Source organism: Magallana gigas, chromosome 4 (genome assembly GCF_963853765.1).
Source record: "Magallana gigas chromosome 4, xbMagGiga1.1, whole genome shotgun sequence".
Taxonomy (NCBI): Eukaryota; Metazoa; Mollusca; class Bivalvia; order Ostreida; family Ostreidae; genus Magallana; species Magallana gigas.
In genome coordinates this window covers 25,991,711-26,014,711 of record NC_088856.1, presented here as the reverse complement: position 1 = coordinate 26,014,711, position 23,001 = coordinate 25,991,711, and the positions used below count along the sequence as shown (strand labels likewise).

Below are 23,001 nucleotides of genomic sequence, written 5' to 3'. Positions count from 1 at the left end.
ATTATTAGTTAAACACAAGAAATTAATATCCGCATAAAATCGCGAGAAGCACCCTTCGCAGATTTTAAAATCTCACCATCAGTTTTTGAGATTTGAGAATACTTTGTCTATAAAAAATAAGGATAAAAGTTTGGCATTCGTGGTTTTATATTCTTGCAATTTGATACAAAACAGCGGGATCGCGGAATGAAGTACTCACGTAATATAAGAAATTTACAGTAATAAGAATCAATAAATTCTCAATAAAGTGTCTTAAACTGCATTGACAAATGTCACAGTCTAGCTATGCAACATGCAACTATATAGTTTGCTGCCTGTATAATCTGACCTAATTTTTTATAAAACACTTTGAAATACCCTTTTGAACTATCTTAACAATTAATTTTGTAATATAGATCTCGAAAGCTCAGATGAAGATGATGAAGAAGGTTTAACAAAGAACTCTAATGGCAAGGTCACCCATATTTACAATGACTACGGACTCATTGATGGTGAGATCTTTTTCTCTTTTCAAACCGTCTTGTCTGAAAAACGACTGACTGTGGGTGAAGAAATAAGCTATGTTGCAACACGAGAGAACATCAAATCTGGATGGAGGGCCACTCATGTTTCAGTGGCAACCAACTGGGAGATGGAAGAGGATGGTCTCAAAGATAAATCCTTGGTTGGAATCGTCGAGAAATTCAACGGAGAATTCGGCACCATTAATGGTCAGATTCAGTTTAGTCTCTCGAACGTGAGTCTGGAGGATTACGTTCCGCATGTCGGAGACTACGTCACGCTGGAGGTTAGGCGAGTCAGTGGTTTGCTGGAAGGGAGCAGTGTCAAGCCCCTGAGGATCTTCCAGAAAGAGGGACAGATATTGGCTGTGCAACAGGATCATGGGTATATCGACGGGGACACGTTTTTCATGATGACCGCCTGCCGTGAGTCGTATCGACCCAGGAAATGGGACCGAGTTCAGACCGTGGTCATTGAGAGCACTCAGGGAAAATGCAGCTGGAGGGCCATCTCCATATCACCTGTGATTGTCGATCCTTCTCTGAGGTAAAAAAAAGTCATATATATGATTTTTTCTCTGCCTCTATGGTTAACAGAAGCTAGCAAGTACATGTTAAGTGTTTACTTTGTTTTACCCCCTGTTCCTTTAGCCTCACTCTGAATAGGTTGATGAGTCAGTTGAAGTACCATTAAACCCCTATTCTCAACCATATTTAGCCTGAACTTTTTCTTATTGAGGACTTGCAAGACTTTCAAAAGGAACTCTTTTCTTTTGAACCAAATGCTTTTTGCATGAGTTTTCCTGGTATTTTTTAAAATGTCAACCCGAAAGAGAGGTATGTATCTTGCTTTTGTCAAAATTTTATTGATTCAAATAGAAATTCACATGAGAAGAAATTGCCTGCATTTCTTTTAAGATCCAGAAAGAATGATGAATTAATATATATTGGTCAGGTTATTCTTGAAGAGCATAGCCTACCCCAGTATCCCCCTCCCCATTCCCCATCCAAACTGTTATTTCATGTACATTTTAGCAAGCTTTTACCACTATGTACAAACTTTATCTTCTTTCAGTGTTTCCGCCTTTTCTGGTCCCCTTAAATCAACATTCCTAGATGATCTACAGAAAAACAAGAATGGCATTCATGTATCCACTGAGACTGATTTTGGAAAGGTTGATCTAGGGGGTAGGAAAAAGCTGACAGTGTGGATACAGAACAAAGGGGAGACAAATCAAGTATTCCTCAGAGCCCACCTTCCAGCGGAGTGTACACAAATCAAGGTGCAAGGTTTGTATTCGCACTCCTTATGTAAATGAAATAAAAAAAAATTTCAGTGACATGTCAATAATGGTAACAAACTCATGAAAAGTTTTGCAAGGCAGTATAGATTCCCTGCAGTTAATTGGCAAGGCTGCTGAAGTTTTCTCGGTCGCCTCATGAATATTCACATTTTTCATATACAAATAAAATCATTCCTTGTCACTGAGAATTCTTTGATTTTTAGGACTGTATATATTAATTGTTATCAAGTACTGTATTTAAGCATCCAAATGAGTAGTGAGATTGCCATTTTGAAAGTGTGTAGGAACTAATTCGAATTATTTATGTAACTTGGAAAATTTCAGTGAGTTGACTCCAGGTCAGTAAGCACACTGTCAGTCAAAACTTATCATGCGTTTCCAGTAAATATGCAAACCCGCAATTTCATATGTCAGAGGATAATTTTTTTTTAAAAGATCATATTTTGGAATGAATTCTGCTCAGTGTCATAGATATTGGTGTACCGGTATTTGACCAATCATGTCTTCTGATAGAATGATGCACATTTAAATGGTTATGTTTTTACAATGCATTGTCAAGTGTAATGAATTGACAGGTGTTAAATACTTAAATGAACATGCGGCCATGATGAAGAAGGGGAATGTGGAGGTCATCAAGGGAAAGATAACTCTGTATCCAGCGATGTCACTGTACATTAATCTCTCATTGGAGGCAAGGTACTGTAGACTCCTTATTTTACACTAGTTCCTAATACTGCTTTTCAGCCTTAATTGTGTTTCATGTAATCATGGGATATAAAAGCCGTTAATTTACAAATTTAAAATGGTTACTGAATGTAGATAAAAGTCTTACTTTTCTGTTTTTGCAGAGAAAAATATTTCCTTTGTTTGTAAAAATAATGGCAGTGTAATCTTTGTTTCAGTTTTCCAGGTTTAGACAAACAGCTGCTAGTTGTGACGTTTGAAAATTTCCAGATTGGACGTTACATCACTGCAGAAATCACTGACCCATATCATTCCATGGTAACCATTGGACCGGCCTATAGAAGAGGAGAGAAGATGTCCTCATTCACCAAGTACAGAGCCTCTGCAGCTTCAGGTCAAAACTGGGTCGTTCCAGGTGAACGACCTCAAAGGTAAGATCACTGACCTATATTTACAATTTACCCAAGTGATACATAATAACATTGTACTTGAAAAATGTTGGTTAAAGTTTGTAATAATACTTGACAGAGCACAAATGTTTTGATCTTACTTTTATAACTTGTACAAAAATGTATTTATTTGTAAGACCAATGGTGAATTTTACTCAGAGTTCAAGGTTGTGATGGTATATGTTCCCAAGAGGGTGACATTACATGTATAATGTTTTTGTTAAGTCCTTATCTGCTTCTTAAACTTTGTCATTAGTTTATTATATTTTCAACTATAAAAGACAGGAACTTTATATTTGGTATTGTTAAAGTTCAGTGCAAAATTTAATTGCCTTCATTGGACTTTGTATTTTCAGTAACATATTGTTTTCAATGGCATCTTATTTTTGTCTCTATTTTGATCAGGCTGTTTCTAATTACCCTATCTCCTTATAGTTGAATTTCTCATTTTATCTAACATATCAAGGTCAAAGGTCAATGACTGGTAAAGTTCAAGATCATTCATAGAATTCAAGGTCATGGATATTATAATTTAGATTAATTAATAACTAGCCTAGCTATGCTTGAAGGTATATTTATGTATAGTAAACAACCCTCAACTATAAACAAACTTTTTGCATTGAATAACGGATCAGTTGAGGATCTGTTTTGACAAAACTAATGCATGTATCTAAAAATCATTAAATGAATGTCTTCATAGGAATGGCCGGACCCATGTCTTAAAATTGCCCAACCGCCTGCCTCAGTACCCCGTGCCGCCGTTGCTGAGGGAATGTATTCTGAATGGAGACCCACTACTGGAGATCTGTCCAGAGCTAACACAGGTAGATTACATAAAGTTCATGACTTTCTTTTTCATGACCCAGCCAACGGAATCTTCGAAAAATAATTTTCAATAGCAGTTGTTAGAAGTACAATAAATAGATTAAGTTCATATGACTATTTTTTTGGCAGGAGCTTACTCCAGAGAACTATGTGAAAAGGATGAAGACGCTTCTACACCTGGAGGAGATCCAGATGGACATTGACATCAGAGAATTTGACCTGAGCAGGGTCAGTTTGTCTGTCCATCTATCTTTCTTTGTCAATCTGTCTTTCTGTCTCTGTTGCTGCACATCTCTCACTTCAACCTTATCATTCAAACTTGTTACTACAATATATTTTGTAATTAGTGAAACTTTTAGTTACAAATGTAAATGCAATGTTTTGGTTTGATTGGATAAGTTTTAATCATTTTATATTACAAAGTACTTTGGAATATCCCAATTTTTCCATGAAAAACTGAAATAATTTTTGACATAGTCATAATTCAAGATGCATAAGGACTACACGTATTGTATACATGCATGTATAACTACCGTAATCCGGTGAATATAATACGCAGTAGTGTACAATACGCACCCCCCCCCCCACTTTGGGCCTGAAAATGGTGAAAAAAAGCTTGTTGGGATGTATAATACGCATCAAAAAAATTGACCAAACGGAAATCCTGAGAATCAACAAATCAGTTATACTTTGTATGCACGCTTGAAACTTCATCGCGGGAATACGCTACCGCAAATAAGAAAAACATAATATTTTCTTAGATACGGATTTATTGTAACTTATACATCACGGTAATATCTTTAATTCATAATCAATGTTTTAAATAGACCTAGCATTAAATATTCTACCGTAAATAAAATCAACTACTTATATGATTGTTTAGTCATTACAATCCCTGTGAAGTGAAAAACGGATGATGTACAGGTATGGAGGTAACGGACCTAATTAAATTCTTAAATGACTCCGATCAAAGTGATCAATTAGAGGCCTGAAACATAATAAAATATATGCACAAATAGTTGTGTTGTGTATAGTACACATAGCCTAAGGGGGGTGTCTGAGATACCCAAGGTGTCAAGCGTTAGCGGAGGGGGAGCACAGCTGTTTCAATGGCTTCAATTAAAGGAAGAGGTTATAGAATTATTTATATTCATAATTATTTGCAATAAATTAATTAGCATTACATGAAAATGGTTAAAAATGAGCCAAATGATGTGTAAGCTGTTTTCAAAGATCGGGTACAAATAGCACGTGGCCATCCAAGTCTGCATTCTATTAATAACAGCTGTAATGGCGGCGTACACGGAGATAAAGAATAGGCAGTTCAAATCAATTTTTAAAGGCCATTTTGAAACAGTTTATTTATTTACAGACTTAAAGTAAATCAACCCTCCTGTGACGTCATACATTTTACATAAACCATAAATTCATTAAAATTCTTGCAAACAGATTTGTAATTTCTATGTTATGATAGGTGCACATCAAAAACTCAAATCATTGTTTACTTGGAGATATTTAATAAGCGTTTTTCATCCTTATATTCGACATAATTCAATAATGACAAAGGGAAATAACTCTTTTCTACTTTTTTCTAAGTGATATATCTAAATACTATAATTTTTCTAATGTAAACAATTTATTTTCTTTTTTTTTATTAATTTTAGTTTTCTGGCAAAGTAAGCAAAAAAATTTAAATAGACAAACAAGTATCCATCCACTTATATTTAATTTTTAAACAAAAAAAGTGTGATTTTCAGATGATAATTTCAGCCTTTGGTTTTTATTACCTTACAGCTTAAATAGTATGGATACATATATATTTTATTTTTTTTGGATGATATTCAAGTCCAATAAGTTAAAAAAAAGTATAGTTTTTAACTTTGAACCTATGATTTTATAGGTACGGAGTTACCTTAAAGTGTACATTTTCTTTAATTACATGGATTGCTATAGTAATGATTTCCTAAGGGTTAAATAATAATATATATGTGACAATGAAGGAATGTTACGATGTATAGCGGGGTATCGGTCCTGTCTGTGAACAGCATAGGTAATAATAATACGGCAGTATGATACCCCGTGCTTCAGCTAGGGAAAAAATATGTCCAAATCCTATAGGGATGTATAATACGCACCCCTTTCTCACGGAAAAAATGCTGGGGAAAAAGTGCGTATTATATTCACCGGATTAATGTATGTATAACTATATGTTTTTAATCAAATCTTACAAGCTCTTTATTTTCTGTATATTAGGTTACTATGAGACCTGTAGGAGAGTTCTTGGGACTAGGAGTTCCAGGTTTGGCTGAAGGTCGACCTTCTGTATTGCTAGGAGACAAGGTCATGCTCTCTGACCCCTGTGACCCACAAGGTCCTGTGTATGAAGGATATGTACATGAGGTATTAAAATGCAAGGAAAATATGTATTTCCTATATATACACGTAGAACCCTTCTTTATATTCTTTTTATATTTGCCTGTTTGTCAGGAGAAGGTGTAAATCATTAGCTAGTGAAAATTTAGAGTACTGTAGATTTCTAATTAAAGGCAAGGAATTAGTATCCACGTAAAATTGTGAGAATTTCATCTCGCAGATTTTAAAATCTTAATGTTATTTTTCAGACAGATTTAAACTTAGTAGAACTATTTTGGATTCTCAATTTTATATTTTCGCAATTTAATGCAAAACAGTTGAATTGCGGAATTATTTACTGGTAAGTACTCGGGTAAAATAAGGAAGTTACAGTATTTTTTTTCTTTGTAACAGGCTGTAATAAAAACTCACCCTACCCTTTATCAATCTAAGATATATTGCACTACCACTGCCCCCTCCCCTCGATTAAAGAAGTTTACAGTACGTTGATATTTACAGCAGCACCGAGAAATCATTAATCCACATAAGACAGTTATGCAGTTATCATGTGCATTAGTTCGATTCATGAATGCTTTTGTCAATTTAACAAACAGTACGATTTATAAGCATGTATTATCATTACATTTAATGTTTATCTTTAGGTTTTGAGTGAGGAGGTTCTTCTCAAGTTTAATAACGACTTTCACTTGCGGTACAATGGAAAGGATTATGACGCGCAATTTACCTTTAACAGGTGAATTTAATTTTTTTTCCAAAGAAGTCTTTTATTTCTAAAATTAAGTACCTTGTTAGTGATATTTTGTTGTTGAAATTCAAAATGCTAGTTTCCATACCTATTACCATATCAGCTAATAATTCAATGATAATTTGAATAATGGAAATGGAACAAATTTGTCTGTAGATCTTCAGTCAGAAGGTGTCACCAAGCGGTGCAGTTTGCTGGAAATTTGGAGGAAAATGGTAATTCATTTATGGTACAGTCATTGCTGACCAAAGAAAAAACACCATAATTTTAAATCTATTTTGTAAGTAAAAATTTATTTAGAATCTAAAGGAATTAGCTTTTAAAATTATTGGACTCAACAAGTAAGGTACATGTCCTATTATTGTCAGAGACATGAATGTTTTTCAGTTTTTTTCTGTCTGTTCATCTATCATCTTTCTACCATCCATCTCCATCTGTTTGGAACCCTATTTGCTTTAGAGAAAGGTCAGAGAGCAAGGTCAGTTATAGGGTCAAGGTTATTGATAGAGGTCAAAGGTCAAATTCACTCCTCTTTTGATGCACAGTCCAAATGCTTTAAATTGTGTACCTAGAGAACATGAGCCATTTATAAAAATTGCCATCATACCAATTTCCAAATTTGTTCAGTATATTAGATATCATATAATATAATAATTATGATATTGGGTTTGCTAGGAATTTTTACTTTGATGCCTGTGACCTACTTTCAGTTTTATTCCCCTCCTATGTCTCCCCAAAACATTCGCAACTACAGAGGACCCCCAGCAGTAGATCACTGACCAGCCCAAGTGTCACCAATGGACAGTGCATGGGAGATGGAGCCTTGCAGTTCTTCAACTCTAAACTCAACACAAGGCAGAAGGAGGCCGTGACCCGGATCTTACATGGACAGTCCCGCCCCATACCTTACGTACTGTTTGGTCCACCAGGTAATTGGGAAAGATTGAACTCTGTTAGATTTAGAAAGTGTTTATTGAATTTTTTTCAGCTGATGTGCATTGCCTGTCTTTGAAATGATCCATTTTTCCGTTTTCCCAAGTTGTGTAAGTCCTATTTACTGGCAGATGTAGTATACAGTAAAACTTGTTGAATCCGGATGTTGTGCATTCGGGCATGTTGTCCAATCTGTCGAACTTTTTCAGTCCCTTCACATTTTCCTATCATTTTATGTTTAAGAAATGTTGTGCAATCTGGATCTTGTCTATTCTGTAAACTGGCCAGAATGAAAACTGCTTATAATTAGTGAGAGTTATCTCTCGTAATCCGTCCACTTATCGATCGGCCTAACATGGGATAATTACTGCTCGATTATAGATCAATTTTCGTGTCGCTGCTATTGATATAACAACTGTGAATATAAATCCAAACTAACAACTCATTTCAGTTTTTACCGTTAAGTCTTTTAATTAATAAATAAGCATTTATTTTTTTCGCCAAAAATTAGATAAATTGTGAGGGTTGCGTATTATACTTCACCCCAATTTTTTTTCCAGGCCGTGACTCTGGGTACCACGGGAGTAAGACTGCCAATATCGTTTGTAATGCGCGTTGTATGGTTACACTTACAGAGTCACAATTTTATTCTCTCAAAATGCTTCATTCTTTATTTAATTCTCATGTATTTGAATACCTGCATCGAAACAGTTCTCACCATTACATAATCTGCCACCTGTTGACTTGTCGTGCGGTCAATTTTTGTTTTAACAATTTCCGATGAATCATGCACTTTCTTGTGTTGGACTGACAGGTTATTCGGGTGTTGGAAAATTTATCAATTACAAAGATTTGATTGAAAAGCATTGTTGCAACCACTATTGAAATAAAACCACTATTGAAATAAATTATTTCAATAGTGGTTGGGAATGTATTTCATTAGAAAAATCACCTTGCAATCACTATTGAAATAAAACCACTATTGAAATAAATTATTTCAATAGTGGTTGGGGACGTATTTCGTTAGAAAAATCACTCTGCAACCACTATTGAAATACAACTACTATTGAAGTAATGATTTAATAGACGTTGGGGATGTATTTCATGATAAGAACTACTTTACAGACACCATTAAAGTTTAACTTCTATTAAATTTCTTTTTTTTAAATGGTAGATGGGAATGAATTACTTATAATCATAACTATGTAATCAGTATTATGTAACACATTTGGAAAGAAAGAAGTTGTATATCATGTTTACATACTATTTTGAAATGCAAGAAATCTAACGAATAATATCAAATACACAATTATGGTACAATTTTCACTGCTGTGAAGAAGTAAATAACCTATTCTCACAGATAAACATGCATATACATTTTTTTTTTATTTAACAAACAATTCTAATTCACAATTAAGGTATTAAAGACTTGCATATTTTATGGTAATAGTAATGAAGACTATGATGTAAATGTACTTATTTTAGGATTTTCACTGTTGTGCAGAAATAACCAGTCCTCGCAGATTAACATATAGAATTGTTTTATTTTTTTCTTTACCTTTCTCTTCCTATAGATATATCATGTTTTATGGAAATTGTAAATTATTTGTACTAGAAGACAACGTTGTAAATTGCCAGAACTTCTATTCAAAAACCCTGCATATTAAAAAATAATTTATAGCTCATATATCATTATAGATTTATGTAATAATGAATATTGCTATTAAAGGGGCATGGTCACAATTTTGGTCAAAATTATTTTTTCGATTTTAATGTTTACAATGCTTCAGTAAGGTAATTTTGATAGGCAACCAAAATTTGAGAGTCATTTTTTGAGTTATAAGCGAGTTCCAGAGCTTACAATTCTTTGCTATGTAATAAAGCTTTTGTTTACATTTTGAATGTTGAAGTGAAAATTCCAGTTTTAGACCTCAAATGAATATGTTAATCGTAAGGAACTGTTTATTTATGCTTTAAATGAATAAGAAGATAGACATATAAGCTGGAAAAAGATTTTTTACAGGTATATTGAACCTATGCAAACAAAAACAGGGCACGAGCCTTGTTTACATGACGAAGATTTGTTGGTCCTGTATCTTGCTTAAAACTCATCGCCTGGCACCCAAATTTCCTTTGATTATTACAAATGCATTCCTAAAGCATTGTAAATAATAAAAACAGAGAAACAACATTTGACCAAATTCATGACCATGCCCCTAAATAATTGCAATGATGGTTGGGGATGTACTTCATTAAGACCAATATTGAATGAAATAAATTATTTCAAAAGTGGTTGGATATGCGTTTCATTATAACCACTGTTGAAATAAATTATTTCAATAGTGGTTAGGTATGCATTTCATTACAACCACTATTGAAATAATTTATTTCAATTGTGGTTGAGGATGTGGTTCATTACAACCATTATTGAAATAAAATATTTAAATAGTGGTAGGATGTTATTCTAATGCCTATTATTCCGATTGTGCCTAACACTTTCGATTCCAGATGACATGTGGTATGGGAAACATGACCATATAGAGGTAAATCAAATAACATCATAATCAAAAAGGAATTCATCATCTCATAAGACATGCTTCTTTTCTTAAGAAACTCCCCTAACAGAAAGGAAAGTGTTACAAACAGACATGATAATAGATATTAAACCAATTACTATTGAAATACTTTATTTCAATAGTGGTTGAAATGAAAGGTATCCCCAACCACTATTGAAATAAATTATTTCAATAGTGGTTGAAATGTATCGCATCCTTAACCACTATTGAAATAATATATTTCAATAGTGGTCATAGTGAAGTAACCCCCAACCTCTATTGAAATAATTTATATTAATAGTGATATTTATAATAATATTTATCAATAAATAATTATTCAATATACAGGGGTATGAATAGAAGTTCTGGAAATTTACAAGATGTTCACAATTGTGCAAATAATATACAATATCATAGGACATGATATGTTTGTAGAAAGAGAAATGTAAAGAAAAAAATGTAAATTTTCAAAGAAAAATTAATGAAGAAATTCATTCTAAGCTTCGATTGAAAAAAAATATTTTAATTGTAGTTGTACTTCAACAGTGTTTGTAAATTGATTTTCAAAATGGAATACATCCCGGAATACTATTTAAATATTTCATTTTAGTAGTGGTTGTATTTCAATAGTGGTTGTAAAGTGATTCTTCAGATGAAATACATTCCCAACCAGTATTGAAATAATTTATTTCAATAGTGGTTTTATTTCAATAGTGGTTGCAAAGTGATTTTTCTAATGAAATGCATTCCCAACCACTATTGAAATAATTTATTTCAATAGTGGTTTTATTTCAATAGTGGTTGCAACAAAGCATTCCCATTGTATTTATTCCTATATGCAATTTTTATTTTCCAAATAAAAAATGAACATGAAAATCAGCACTGTAATCACGATCAAGGAGGTCTAATATATTTCAGATGAATTGAAAATATTGCAAGAATAGATGATCAAGACCTACTGCATTTAATACTAAAATTAATTTGGAACAATGTCCACCATACCGGATGTTGCTAAATTTTTCAGAACCACCCTCCGCCGGATTAGACAAGTTTTACTGTACTTACATGTTCTTGTAAGCATCCACATAACTGTCCGTTTTATATGCACTTTAAATTTCTGTGTACTGGTAATTCTACCAATCACATGCTACATTGGGGTTCAATCTTAGAGTAGAGGGCATAAATCTCACTTACATAACAGTACATAAATCTCACTTACAAAACTTACAGAACTTGCAATGGCAAAGAGGATACTGAATGTCATTTTAGAACAAATACCAAGTTAAAGATAAATTCAAAGAAATTTTTTCAGTAGGTTTAACAGTGCAGTATTTCCTTACCTAGTAATACCTAATTGACTCTCGTTTCTGTTATATAAACATGTTGAGTTTTATGCAATTTGTTGTTGTAGGTACAGGTAAAACTATGACGGTGGTGGAGTCCATTCTACAGGTGCTGACCAAGATCTCACACAGCAGGGTACTGGCTTGTACCCCCTCCAACAGTGCCGCCGACCTCATTGTAAGAGTCAATAGCTGTCAGGATCTTTATAGCCAGTCAGTAGATCACATTGTCAGAATACATAGCTGTTAGTGTCTCTGTACCTAGTCAGTACACCTCATTATAAGATTCCATAGCCGTCAGGGTCTTTATAGCTAGTCAGCATACCTCATTGTAAGAGTCCATAGCTGTCAGGGTCTTTATAGCTAGTCAGTATACTAATTGTAAGAGTTCATTGCTGTCAGGATGTGTATAGCTAGTAGTACACCTTTTGTTACTGTCAGGATGTGTATGTGAGCTAGTCAGTACACCAAGTTGTCAGGATGTCTTTAGTTTGTTAGTTTGTCAGTACCCTCCACTGTTAGAATCCATAGTTGTCAGGATCTGTATGTGAGCTAGTCAGTACACCAAGTTGTCAGGATGTCTTTAGTGAGTTAGTTTGTCAGTACCCTCCACTGTTAGAATCCATAGTTGTCAGGATCTGTATGTGAGCTAGTCAGTACACCAAGTTATCAGGATGTCGTTTGTCAGTACCGTCCACTGTCAGAATCCATAGTTGTGTATGTGAGCTAGTTAGTACACCAAGTTGTCAGGATGTCTTTAGTTAGTTAGTTTGTCAGTACCCTCCACTGTTAGAATCCATAGTTGTCAGGATCTGTATGTGAGCTAGTCAGTAAACCAAGTTGTCAGGATGTCTTTAGTTAGTTAGTTTGTCAGTACCCTCCACTGTTAGAATCCATAGTTGTCATGATGTGTATGTGAGCTAGTCAGTACACCAAGTTATCAGGATGTCTTTAGTTAGTTAGTTTGTCAGTACCCTCCACTGTTAGAATCCATAGTTGTCAGGATGTGTATGTGAGCTAGTCAGTACACCAAGTTGTCAGGATGTCTTTAGTTAGTTAGTTTGTCAGTACCCTCCACTGTTAGAATCCATAGTTGTCAGGATCTGTTTGTGAGCTAGTCAGTACACCAAGTTATCAGGATGTCTTTAGTTAGTTAGTTTGTCAGTACCCTCCACTGTTAGAATCCATAGTTGTCAGGATGTGTATGTGAGCTAGTCAGTACACCAAGTTGTCAGGATGTCTTTAGTGAGTTAGTTTGTCAGTACCCTCCACTGTTAGAATCCATAGTTATCAGGATGTGTATGTGAGCTAGTCAGTACACCAAGTTGTCAGGATGTCTTTAGTTAGTTAGTTTGTCAGTACCCTCCACTGTTAGAATCCATAGTTGTCAGGATCTGTATGTGAGCTAGTCAGTACACCAAGTTGTCAGGATGTCTTTAGTTTGTTAGTTTGTCAGTACCCTCCACTGTTATAATCCATAGTTGTCAGGATCTGTATGTGAGCTAGTCAGTACACCAAGTTGTCAGGATGTCTTTAGTTAGTTAGTTTGTCAGTACCCTCCACTGTTAGAATCCATAGTTGTCAGGATCTGTATGTGAGCTAGTCAGTACACCAAGTTATCAGGATGTCTTTAGTTAGTTAGTTTGTCAGTACCGTCCACTGTCAGAATCCATAGTTGTGTATGTGAGCTAGTTAGTACACCAAGTTGTCAGGATGTCTTTAGTTAGTTAGTTTTTCAGTACCCTCCACTGTAAGAATCCATAGTTGTCAGGATGTGTATGTGAGCTAGTCAGTACACCAAGTTGTCAGGATGTCTTTAGTTAGTTAGTTTGTCAGTACCCTCCACTGTTAGAATCCATAGTTGTCAGGATCTGTATGTGAGCTAGTCAGTACACCAAGTTGTCAGGATGTCTTTAGTTAGTTAGTTTGTCAGTACCGTCCACTGTCAGAATCCATAGTTGTGTATGTGAGCTAGTTAGTACACCAAGTTGTCAGGATGTCTTTAGTTAGTTAGTTTGTCAGTACCCTCCACTGTTAGAATCCATAGTTGTCAGGATCTGTATGTGAGCTAGTCAGTACACCAAGTTGTCAGGATGTCTTTAGTTAGTTAGTTTGTCAGTACCCTCCACTGTTAGAATCCAGAGTTGTCAGGATGTGTATGTGAGCAAGTCAGTACACCAAGTTGTCAGGATGTCTTTAGTTAGTTAGTTTGTCAGTACCCTCCACTGTTAGAATCCAGAGTTGTCAGGATGTGTTAGTGAACTAGTCAGTACACCAAGTTGTCAGGATGTCTTTAGTTAGTTACAGCTTACTCCACTTATATTGAACTCGCTTATTTTGAAATTCCGCTTATTTTGAAATAGGAATAAATCTCCAGAATTTACCTCTCATATTCCTTGCATTTATTTCACGGATATAATGAAATCGGTTATTTTGAAATATCGCTTATATTGAAGCCACTGATCGGTCCCCAAAGGTGATAATTAGTTGTTTTTATAACGGTTATATTGAAGTTCTCCCTCGCGGCTGTCGTCACGGTTGGTGACAGTAATTATGCCAGACTGACCGGTTGATATACAAAGGTGTGAATTGATAAGTTTCTCTTCATGTGTGTTTTTATACTTTAATTATTAAAAAGTAAAATTTATTTACTGTCTAATGTTTTGTTTTTATGAATACGGATGTATTGAGGCTAGACATAATATGGAAACCCCACGGAAAAGAAATACCTTATCTCCGGACGCTCAATACAAACTAGTTATGAACAAAGCCTAAATTCGAAATAGCTAAGGATTTTGAGATTATCGCGTGTACACTTACGATGATATACAAGCAGCGTTCAGCAATATTTGAAGCGTTTGAGTGTGGTGATTTTTCTCTAACGTTTTTCTAAAACGTAAAAGAATGCGATCCGAGATTATGATGAGGTTTAAGATAGTAACAAAACGAAACTTACAAAACTTTCGGATATAATTTTAATCAAACTTTCAAGGACTAATGTTCCATGTAATCCGTTTATTGTAATAGATAAATGATGATCTAATAATTTGTTCGGGTTTGGTTTTCTATACTTACATCGGGATTGAACTTTCCAAAATGGCGGCTTCACGTCAGTCAATTTCGCTTATATTGAAATACGGATATATTGAAATAATTTGCATGGTCCCCTGAATTTCAATATATCCGGAGTAGGCTGTAGTTTGTCAGTACCGTCCACTGTCAGAATCCATAGTTGTCAGGATCTGTATGTGAGCTAGTCAGTACACCAAGTTGTCAGGATGTCTTTAGTTAGTTAGTTTGTCAGTACCCTCCACTGTTAGAATCCATAGTTGTCAGGATGTGTATGTGAGCTAGTCAGTACACCAAGTTGTCAGGATGTCTTTAGTTAGTTAGTTTGTCAGTACCCTCCACTGTTAGAATCCATAGTTGTCAGGATCTGTATGTGAGCTAGTCAGTACACCAAGTTGTCAGGATGTCTATAGTTAGTTAGTTTGTCAGTACCCTCCACTGTTAGAATCCATAGTTGTCAGGATCTGTATAGCTGGTTAGGAGATACCATTGTCAGAATACATCAATGTCAAATTCTGTAGACCTCATTGTAAGAATCTGTAGATGTCTTGATCTGTATTGCTAGTCAGTAGAACTAACTGTCAGGATGTATAGCTATACAATACACCTCTTTGTAAGTAATCATAACTGTTGTAAACGATCTGTATAAATAGGCAATACACTTCATGACTTCATGAATGACTACCACATTGTGTAATGTATAGCCAATTTGATGTTGTACTTAAATCACATTATTCACCTTGTCTCTTTATTCCAGGCTGAGCGGTTACACATGAGTGGTGCTGTAAGGACATGTGACATGATACGGCTCAACGCATCTCAGCGAAGTCAAGAGGTGCGTCGTGAAAGCTACATCTTATAGCAACTGTTCAATTTAGGACCCTAAACTAATGATGAATCATATAAAAAAGTGATCAATAACATGTAAAGCTCAATTGTACCATTCGCATTCAGACAAGCTCATAATTAAAAAGGAAAACCATTAATAATTACGGTAGATACATTAGCTTTCTTGCATTAAATGTTAATCCTGCTTTTATGATTCTTAAACATCACATTTTTAATTTGGACAGGGTATTCCTGAATGCATCATGCCATACTGTACAACGGGAGAAGATCTGGACATGGCGTCTCGTTATCGTGTGGTCGTCAGTACCTGTATCTCCGCGGGAACGCTGTACATGTGTGGAATCAAAGCGGGACACTTCACACATGTTTTTGTTGATGAGGTATTAAATAAATTGGGTTTTTTGTGACCTATTTAATAGAAAAGATTTTTTTTTTTTTTTCATTTTGAATCACTTAATTTTTTGACACTAAAGTCTGCATGTGTTGTTTTCCAGGCTGGCCAAGCCACAGAGCCCGAATGCTTGATTGCTGTAAATATGGCAGCAGGAGAAAACTGTCAGGTCTGACTTAAACTATATACAGTCAAATTTGTTATCTAGATGAGACTGTTTAAAAACTTTGAGATATCGGAGTATTTGAGATATCAAGGGTAAACTACTTTTGAAAAAAATCAGTGGTTGGGACTTATAAATTACTTCCACATTTCCAATTTATTTAAGATATCAGTGTTCAAGATATTGAAATTCAACTGCATACCTGGTACTGAAAAATTTCAAGATCTCTCAGAAGCAAAGCTCCTCAACTGATTATGTTCATCTTGTTGGAACAGAAATCTTTCATTATCATCATTTCTTTTTAAAGCTTTACAAAATCTCTTCTTTCTTCGACAGGTCGTTTTGGCTGGGGACCCCATGCAGTTAGGTCCGGTCATAAGGTCAAAGTTAGCCAAAGGTCATAACTTTGACCTTTCTCTGTTGGAGAGATTAGTAGACATGCCTATCTATGCCAGAGATCAGGGCAAGTTTGTTGACCATGGAGCTTATAATCCACTTCTGGTAAATATTTTAAATTATTTACATTTTTCTGTTCATATTCATCAGGTCTATTTTATTAGTTTTGTAAGTACCGGTATGCTCTACCGGCAGTGTTTTTAATGGTATATCAGATTTATTCAAAAGTACTGCCCTATAATACATGTAGTAAAGAATCGATTTGTTCTACCTTACACTAACTGAGAGCAAACAAATTAAAAGTTATTGTAAACTGTAAAGGATTACAGGTAGACATAGTTTGAGCCCATTGTATGGCATGATACTAATGTTTTTTCCTCGATCAGGTGACCAAGCTAGTGGACAACTACAGATCCCACCCAGCCATACTGACCTTGACCTCCAAGCTGTTTTACTATGATGAGCTGAAGGAGAAGGCGGACAGAGCACTGACCCATTCCCTGTGTCAGTGGACAGGCCTGCCCAGGGTGGGCTTCCCTGTCATATTCCATGGAGTCAGGGTAAGTGCATGGTCCTGCTTGTAGCTTAACAAAAGAAAAAAAAACAGATGGTGTGTGGTAGTTATGGTTTTCATTCTAGGTCTGGCTATTGTGTTCACCCTTTAGCTAGATCAGTAGAGTGCTTGCTGGATCTGCATGCCAGAGGACCTGGTATTCAAACCAAAGCAGAGGCAATATCTGGCTCTGTTGCATCTGGGTTCCATCTGAGTACTGTGGTTTCATCAATATTCGTTGAATACCAATTTTCGTGGATTTCGTTGTTAAGTTGATCCACAAATTTAAATGTTCATTGAAGTTCATTTTGTATTGATAGGATCATTGGCCACGAATTTAAGTATCCTTGAAACTGTGGTTTTCAGAAAATCCACGAAACTTGATACCCACGAAAATTAATGAAACCACAGTAATCTCTGGGTTTGAGAGAGATTCGCTCCTCAGGTGCTGGCACTCCGGAAAAGTTGAGGACAACTCTTTCTTTGAAGGAGCTAGGACAATGTGGTAGAATAATGTACACAGTATATATATCATTCCTTTTAGCTCTGGCTTGTGGGTTAACCCGTCATCTCTATCTGGAGAGTGCTGTTCTGAAAATTTTTTTAATTACTAATACAACTTCGAAAATTGGAATGTACATGTACTGTCTTTCAGCCATTAATTATATCTTGAATTCTTTTAACCTCCCCTCAGAGTTTGAATTTAACATAAAAAGTCTTCATATGTGATGTCCTTCTAGGTCAAACTGATATGTGAATAGCAGGTATTGCAAACATTTTTAAATTGAAATATAAAGTGTGATACAAGTTCATTTTATCCATTTGAATTTATTTGAGAAATTGAAAATTTAAGAGTTCATGCATTTTTTGTTTTATGGGACTATAGAACAGTGTTTATATTTCTTGTAGGGGGAAGATCTGAGGGAAGGAAACAGTCCATCCTGGTTTAACCCTGCAGAGGTCGTGCAGGTCGTGAGGTACCTCCAAGGGGTACAGACAGAACAGTCAGTAGCTCCAGACGACATAGGAATTATTACTCCGTACAGGAAACAGGCATGTGTGAAAAATTATTATAAAGACTTGTGCATTGATCATTTGATGATGGTAAGAAATTGGTTTTGACATTGTTATGTTTCTAGGTGGAGAAGATCCGCCTTCTTATTGACAAGCTTGGAATGGAGAGGGTCAAGGTCGGGTCAGTAGAAGAATTTCAAGGTCAGCAGAGGAAGGTCATCATCATATCAACGGTATGTGTTATCATGTATATGTAAAAAAAAAAATTGTTTCTGTTTTCATTCTTAAATCAGCCATTCATTATAATAAATTAACTGAACTCAAGGACTATTTTTCATTATTTCTTTTTAGGTCCGAGCTAATGAGAGAATGATTGGATTCGACAAGAAACATACCCTTGGCTTCCTTAGCAACCCAAAGAGGTTCAATGTCGCCATCAGCAGGGCTCAAGCCCTCCTTGTCATTGTGGGCAATCCCTACGTCCTCGCTCAGGTTCTTGTTAATAAATTGATCTGATCAATTGATCTGGTGCCACCTGAATATTACAACTAATGCATAGCGCACAACAAGCAATAATTGTTACCTAATTTTTTGTACTCCATTATTCGGAGCGGGGGTATACTGTTTTACCCTTGTGTGTCTGTCTGTCTGTCCGTCCGTAACAAAAATTTCTGTTGCATTTATCTCAGCAACTATGTATCGCAGATGCTTGAAATTTTTACACAGTGTTTGTTAAGGCATGCCATATCGTGGGATGTATTTTTGTACCAATCGGACGTCAACTTCCTGTTAAATGACGACATTGCTTTTTTTTTAACCAAAATTTTCAAACAAATTTTCCTCAAAGATTTCTCAGCAACTATTTATCGCAGATGCTTGAAATGTTTACACAATATTTGTATAGGCATGCCATATTGTGGGATATATTTTTGTACCAATCGGGCGTCAACTTCCTGTTAAATGACGACTTTGTTTATTTTTAGCAAAAATTTTCAAACAAATTTTTGTCAAAGATTTCTCAGCAGCTATTTATCGCAGATGCTTGAAATATTTACACAGTGTTTGTTTAGGCATGCCATATAGTGGGATATATTTTTGTACCAATCGGACGTCAACTTCCTGTTAAATGAGTACTTTGTTTATTTTAGCCAAAATTTTCAAACAAATTTTCGTCAAAGATTTCTCATCAACTATTTATCGCTGATGCTTGAAATTTTAACACACTATTTGTTTAGGCATGCCATATTGTGGGATATATTTCTGTACCAATAGGATGCCAGCTTTCTGTTAAATGTCGACTTTGCTTATTTTGCATATTCACATCAGAGCGGGGGTATCACTAGTGAGCATTGGCTCACGGATATCTTGTTTGGTATCTATTTTATGGTCTCAATGATCATTAAGCAAACACTATCAATTGAGCCATGGTCATATCTCTAAATTTATTCCTGATACTTGGCTACAAGGTAAAGGTGTATCTCTAGTTAGAATTTTATTCATTTCATACAGATGTAGTTACTGCATAATGTAAACAATTGACCTATTCTGTAAGTAGAATGTCAATAAGTCAATGTCTAGTTATACCTTACAATACTGAAGGCTGAAGAATTAAAGGAAATTAAAAGAGGCCTGACCTGGGGTTTTGCATCATATGATTTTTTTTAATGGAAATTGATTTATATTTAATTCAATTACTTTCTCCTTCCAACAGGATAAATACTGGCAGGTGCTGATCCAGTACTGTATTGAGAACGGTGGATATTGTGGGTGTGACATACCAGAACTCTACCCACAGGATGTGTCAACCAATCAAATGCAAGACACTTGAATATGTGAATATTGTTGGTGTGGCATGTATCAGACCTCCACGCAGGATGTGTTGATCAATCGAATGCAACACGCTTAAAACTGTGGTTATAAAATGAAAATTTAATTGTTGATTTCATGTTTGGATTGACTGTATATATTAGAAAATGTGCGCTTGATTTGTTATCGATTTTTTCTGTGATTTTCTTGTTTTTCTGAACAGTTGTCCAGAGACTAACAGTGTGTTAGTTTAATGACCTAACATTTTAGACGTCCATGATACAATGTACCTAGTCATCAGATTTCATTTACTAGTTATTTGAACATATTTAATTGTATGAATTACATTTTAATACTTGTATTTCATAGGATTCATCTTGTTTTGATATCAGCAAGGCATGTTTTCTTCTACTCATATTTCATGCTTTGATCATTACAAAGTTGTCTTAATTCATTGAAATTTTTTGAATCTCAGCAAGGTATGCTTCATACTCATGCTCATATTTCATGATTCATGCTAAAGTTGACTTAACGAGGCCGGGTCTAATTTTTTCTGCCGTAGATTTTTTAATGAAATTTTTTACAGGAATTTCTACTGATATAATTATCATTTTAAGATAAAAAAAAAATAAGACATTTACCACACCGTTTGTTCATGGGGTCATCTCAAAGTTTGTTAATTTTTTACATAGGATCCTATGGGATTTTGCTTGAAATGTATCAATTTGCACATTTTTTGCATTTTTTTAAAACTTCTGCCCTAGGGATTTCTTTTTCTGTTCTACATATTAAAGTTATTGCTTAAAGGCATCAAATGATCAAATTAAAAAAACCTTTTACCTCCTGGTTTGTTCCAAGGGTCTTATCAAAGTTGTTTTTTGTATGCCCAATTTCCAAGTTTGCCAGATAATGGCTATTTTTTATTTGACAAAGACGGAAATGGTGATCTTTATAGTATTATTAAAACATTCAGACACATTTAAGTAATAAGTAAATATATAACATCACATATTAAGGGCCATTAATATAAAATACATGGTTACTGTCTCGAAATATATGAATTAAGCTATATTTAGGCAGGTTAAGAAAACGCGACAGAGGGCTAGGCTTGCTGAACCCTCTTCATGTTTTCGAACAGAGCCCACATATAGCTTATACTTCGAGACATTTACGTTTATTCCACACTATAATATCAATTTTACGCATCAAACTAGCTATTTTCAACAAATTTCGCTGAATATCTACAGTTGAAACTATCACGCCATGGCGTCAACAATGCAAAAAGATGATGTCACAATACAAATGAAACGCTGCGCGAAAGCGTGCATACTCGTTCTGTACTCGGCCTCGATAAATTAGCTAGAGCATACACAGAATTACTCCTTAGCTGTTATTGACTGTACAGCTTTATCCCAAAGAAAATGTTGCTGTCGCAACCTACATGTAGCTATTATGCATGGAAGATGAATATGAATTGACATGAATGTACATGTCGAATGTGTAGATATATGTAATGTTACTGTATTACATATTGTTAAAATGTTGCACAATTCAACCCTGATGCATTGCCAAAATCATGATAAAATCTATGCAACACATTTATTAATTGTCTGTTAAGAAGATTAAGAATTCAGATTTAAGAAATGAATTAATCTTATTAGTGTTTTTATTGATTGGTTGCACAGGTGCTTGAAGACAGGACTGACCCATCTATATGCAACGTCAATGTGTACTATTTCATATAGTATTGTATATAATATAAATACATGTACCCGAAGATGGGTATGATTTTTATATAAGGGTTGTTACAAGTAATTTTCTCAGTGAAGTTATGAAGTAAATCAGAAATATGTCATAAAAATACAGTTATTTGAATTAAGAAAAAGATTAAAGACCTGAGTGTATGTCTATGCTTAGGGGGGTGTCAGTCCTCTCATGAACCTGTTGTACATAATACTTTTTATCGGCAATACCTGTTATGTACATGCAGGTTTTTGATTCTGAGGAATGAATTGTTCAATCTAATGATGCTGAGATTTTGGTAGAAATTAATAAATACTAATTCTTCAGATATGACCTAGCAAATCTTTTAATTAATAAAATACACAACAAATATTCATGCTCAACCTTGTACTACAAGATAAAAAAAATAATTCCTGGGATTTAATGTGTTTAAATATTTTTTGTGTTGTGTTGTGTGTGTGTGGTTTTTTTTTTCTTTTTTTTTGGGGGGGGGGTCAATTTTCAGATAGGGCCTATATATTCATTTAATTTTGTGAATCATGTCATAATTTTTGCTACTGTAGGTTTATGTTTCGGATTATAGTAAACTAAAAAGAGGGACGTATGTACACGTCCCTGCTAGAGAAAATTAGTTGGGGAAAAAACTTCTACAGCGTACGTAACAATGCGTTTCACGGTTCTATTGTCATTACAAGTCCAGACGGAGTTGTCTTTCATTTGTTTACGGAAGAACCAAGGTTGGGCTGTTTTGCTTATTAAGCATCCCCCCGCGTTAGAGACCGATTATTATTCGAGATCAACAACATTCGCTGGTTTCCAATCATCTAACATGTTTCAAAACAATCAAATAAATGTAAACATGTGAGTTAATAATGAAAATTTAATAAGGATCATAATATTTATAATTACACTATGAGCTGGCGATGTTGGTCCGACCGAATCAACATGTGCGCGTCAAGTAACAGCTGTCATACCAGGACAGAATTTCCTCGGCAAGACAGAAACGATGGCTGAAAACGTGAAAGTAGCTGTTCGAGTGAGGCCTTTCATATCCTTTTGTTATCAATGTTTATTCATTTAAAGTTGTTTGAACAGTTTTAAAAAAGTGTCGTCATATTTTTTTATTTGTATTTTTCTTAATGATATTTTCTGGCGCTGATAAACATTTAAATTATACTGTCATCAGATATCATGCCACCTGTGGATTTCGAAATTCCGAACTATAATACATAGTGTACACAGTACTATGGCAAACATTTTTTCACTAAGTTAATGTTGTATCTTAATATATTATCTTTCTGGTTGT

At 34.8% G+C, this 23,001-nt stretch overlaps 2 protein-coding genes across 3 annotated transcripts in view; one reads left to right on the top strand and one right to left on the bottom strand.

Moving 5' to 3' along the window:
• LOC105345309 (RNA helicase Mov10l1) overlaps positions 1–21,468 on the top strand; it is a 29,236-nt gene extending 7,768 nt beyond the window's left edge. For both annotated transcript variants that reach the window (XM_066081769.1, XM_066081768.1), the window contains 20 exons: positions 396–1,047; positions 1,576–1,790; positions 2,380–2,500; positions 2,707–2,919; positions 3,638–3,761; positions 3,892–3,990; positions 6,016–6,162; positions 6,777–6,868; positions 7,037–7,095; positions 7,591–7,809; positions 11,780–11,889; positions 15,538–15,615; positions 15,854–16,009; positions 16,124–16,189; positions 16,520–16,684; positions 16,966–17,139; positions 18,042–18,185; positions 18,272–18,379; positions 18,498–18,638; positions 19,858–21,468. In XM_066081769.1, the coding sequence (XP_065937841.1) occupies positions 396–1,047; positions 1,576–1,790; positions 2,380–2,500; positions 2,707–2,919; positions 3,638–3,761; positions 3,892–3,990; positions 6,016–6,162; positions 6,777–6,868; positions 7,037–7,095; positions 7,591–7,809; positions 11,780–11,889; positions 15,538–15,615; positions 15,854–16,009; positions 16,124–16,189; positions 16,520–16,684; positions 16,966–17,139; positions 18,042–18,185; positions 18,272–18,379; positions 18,498–18,638; positions 19,858–19,974 (3,200 nt within the window). In that variant the 3' untranslated portion in view covers positions 19,975–21,468. The remainder of the gene's footprint in view (positions 1–395; positions 1,048–1,575; positions 1,791–2,379; positions 2,501–2,706; positions 2,920–3,637; positions 3,762–3,891; positions 3,991–6,015; positions 6,163–6,776; positions 6,869–7,036; positions 7,096–7,590; positions 7,810–11,779; positions 11,890–15,537; positions 15,616–15,853; positions 16,010–16,123; positions 16,190–16,519; positions 16,685–16,965; positions 17,140–18,041; positions 18,186–18,271; positions 18,380–18,497; positions 18,639–19,857) is intronic.
• Positions 1–23,001, bottom strand: part of LOC105339967 (tripartite motif-containing protein 3-like) — a 314,106-nt gene that overhangs the window by 178,457 nt on the left and 112,648 nt on the right. The window lies entirely within an intron of this gene.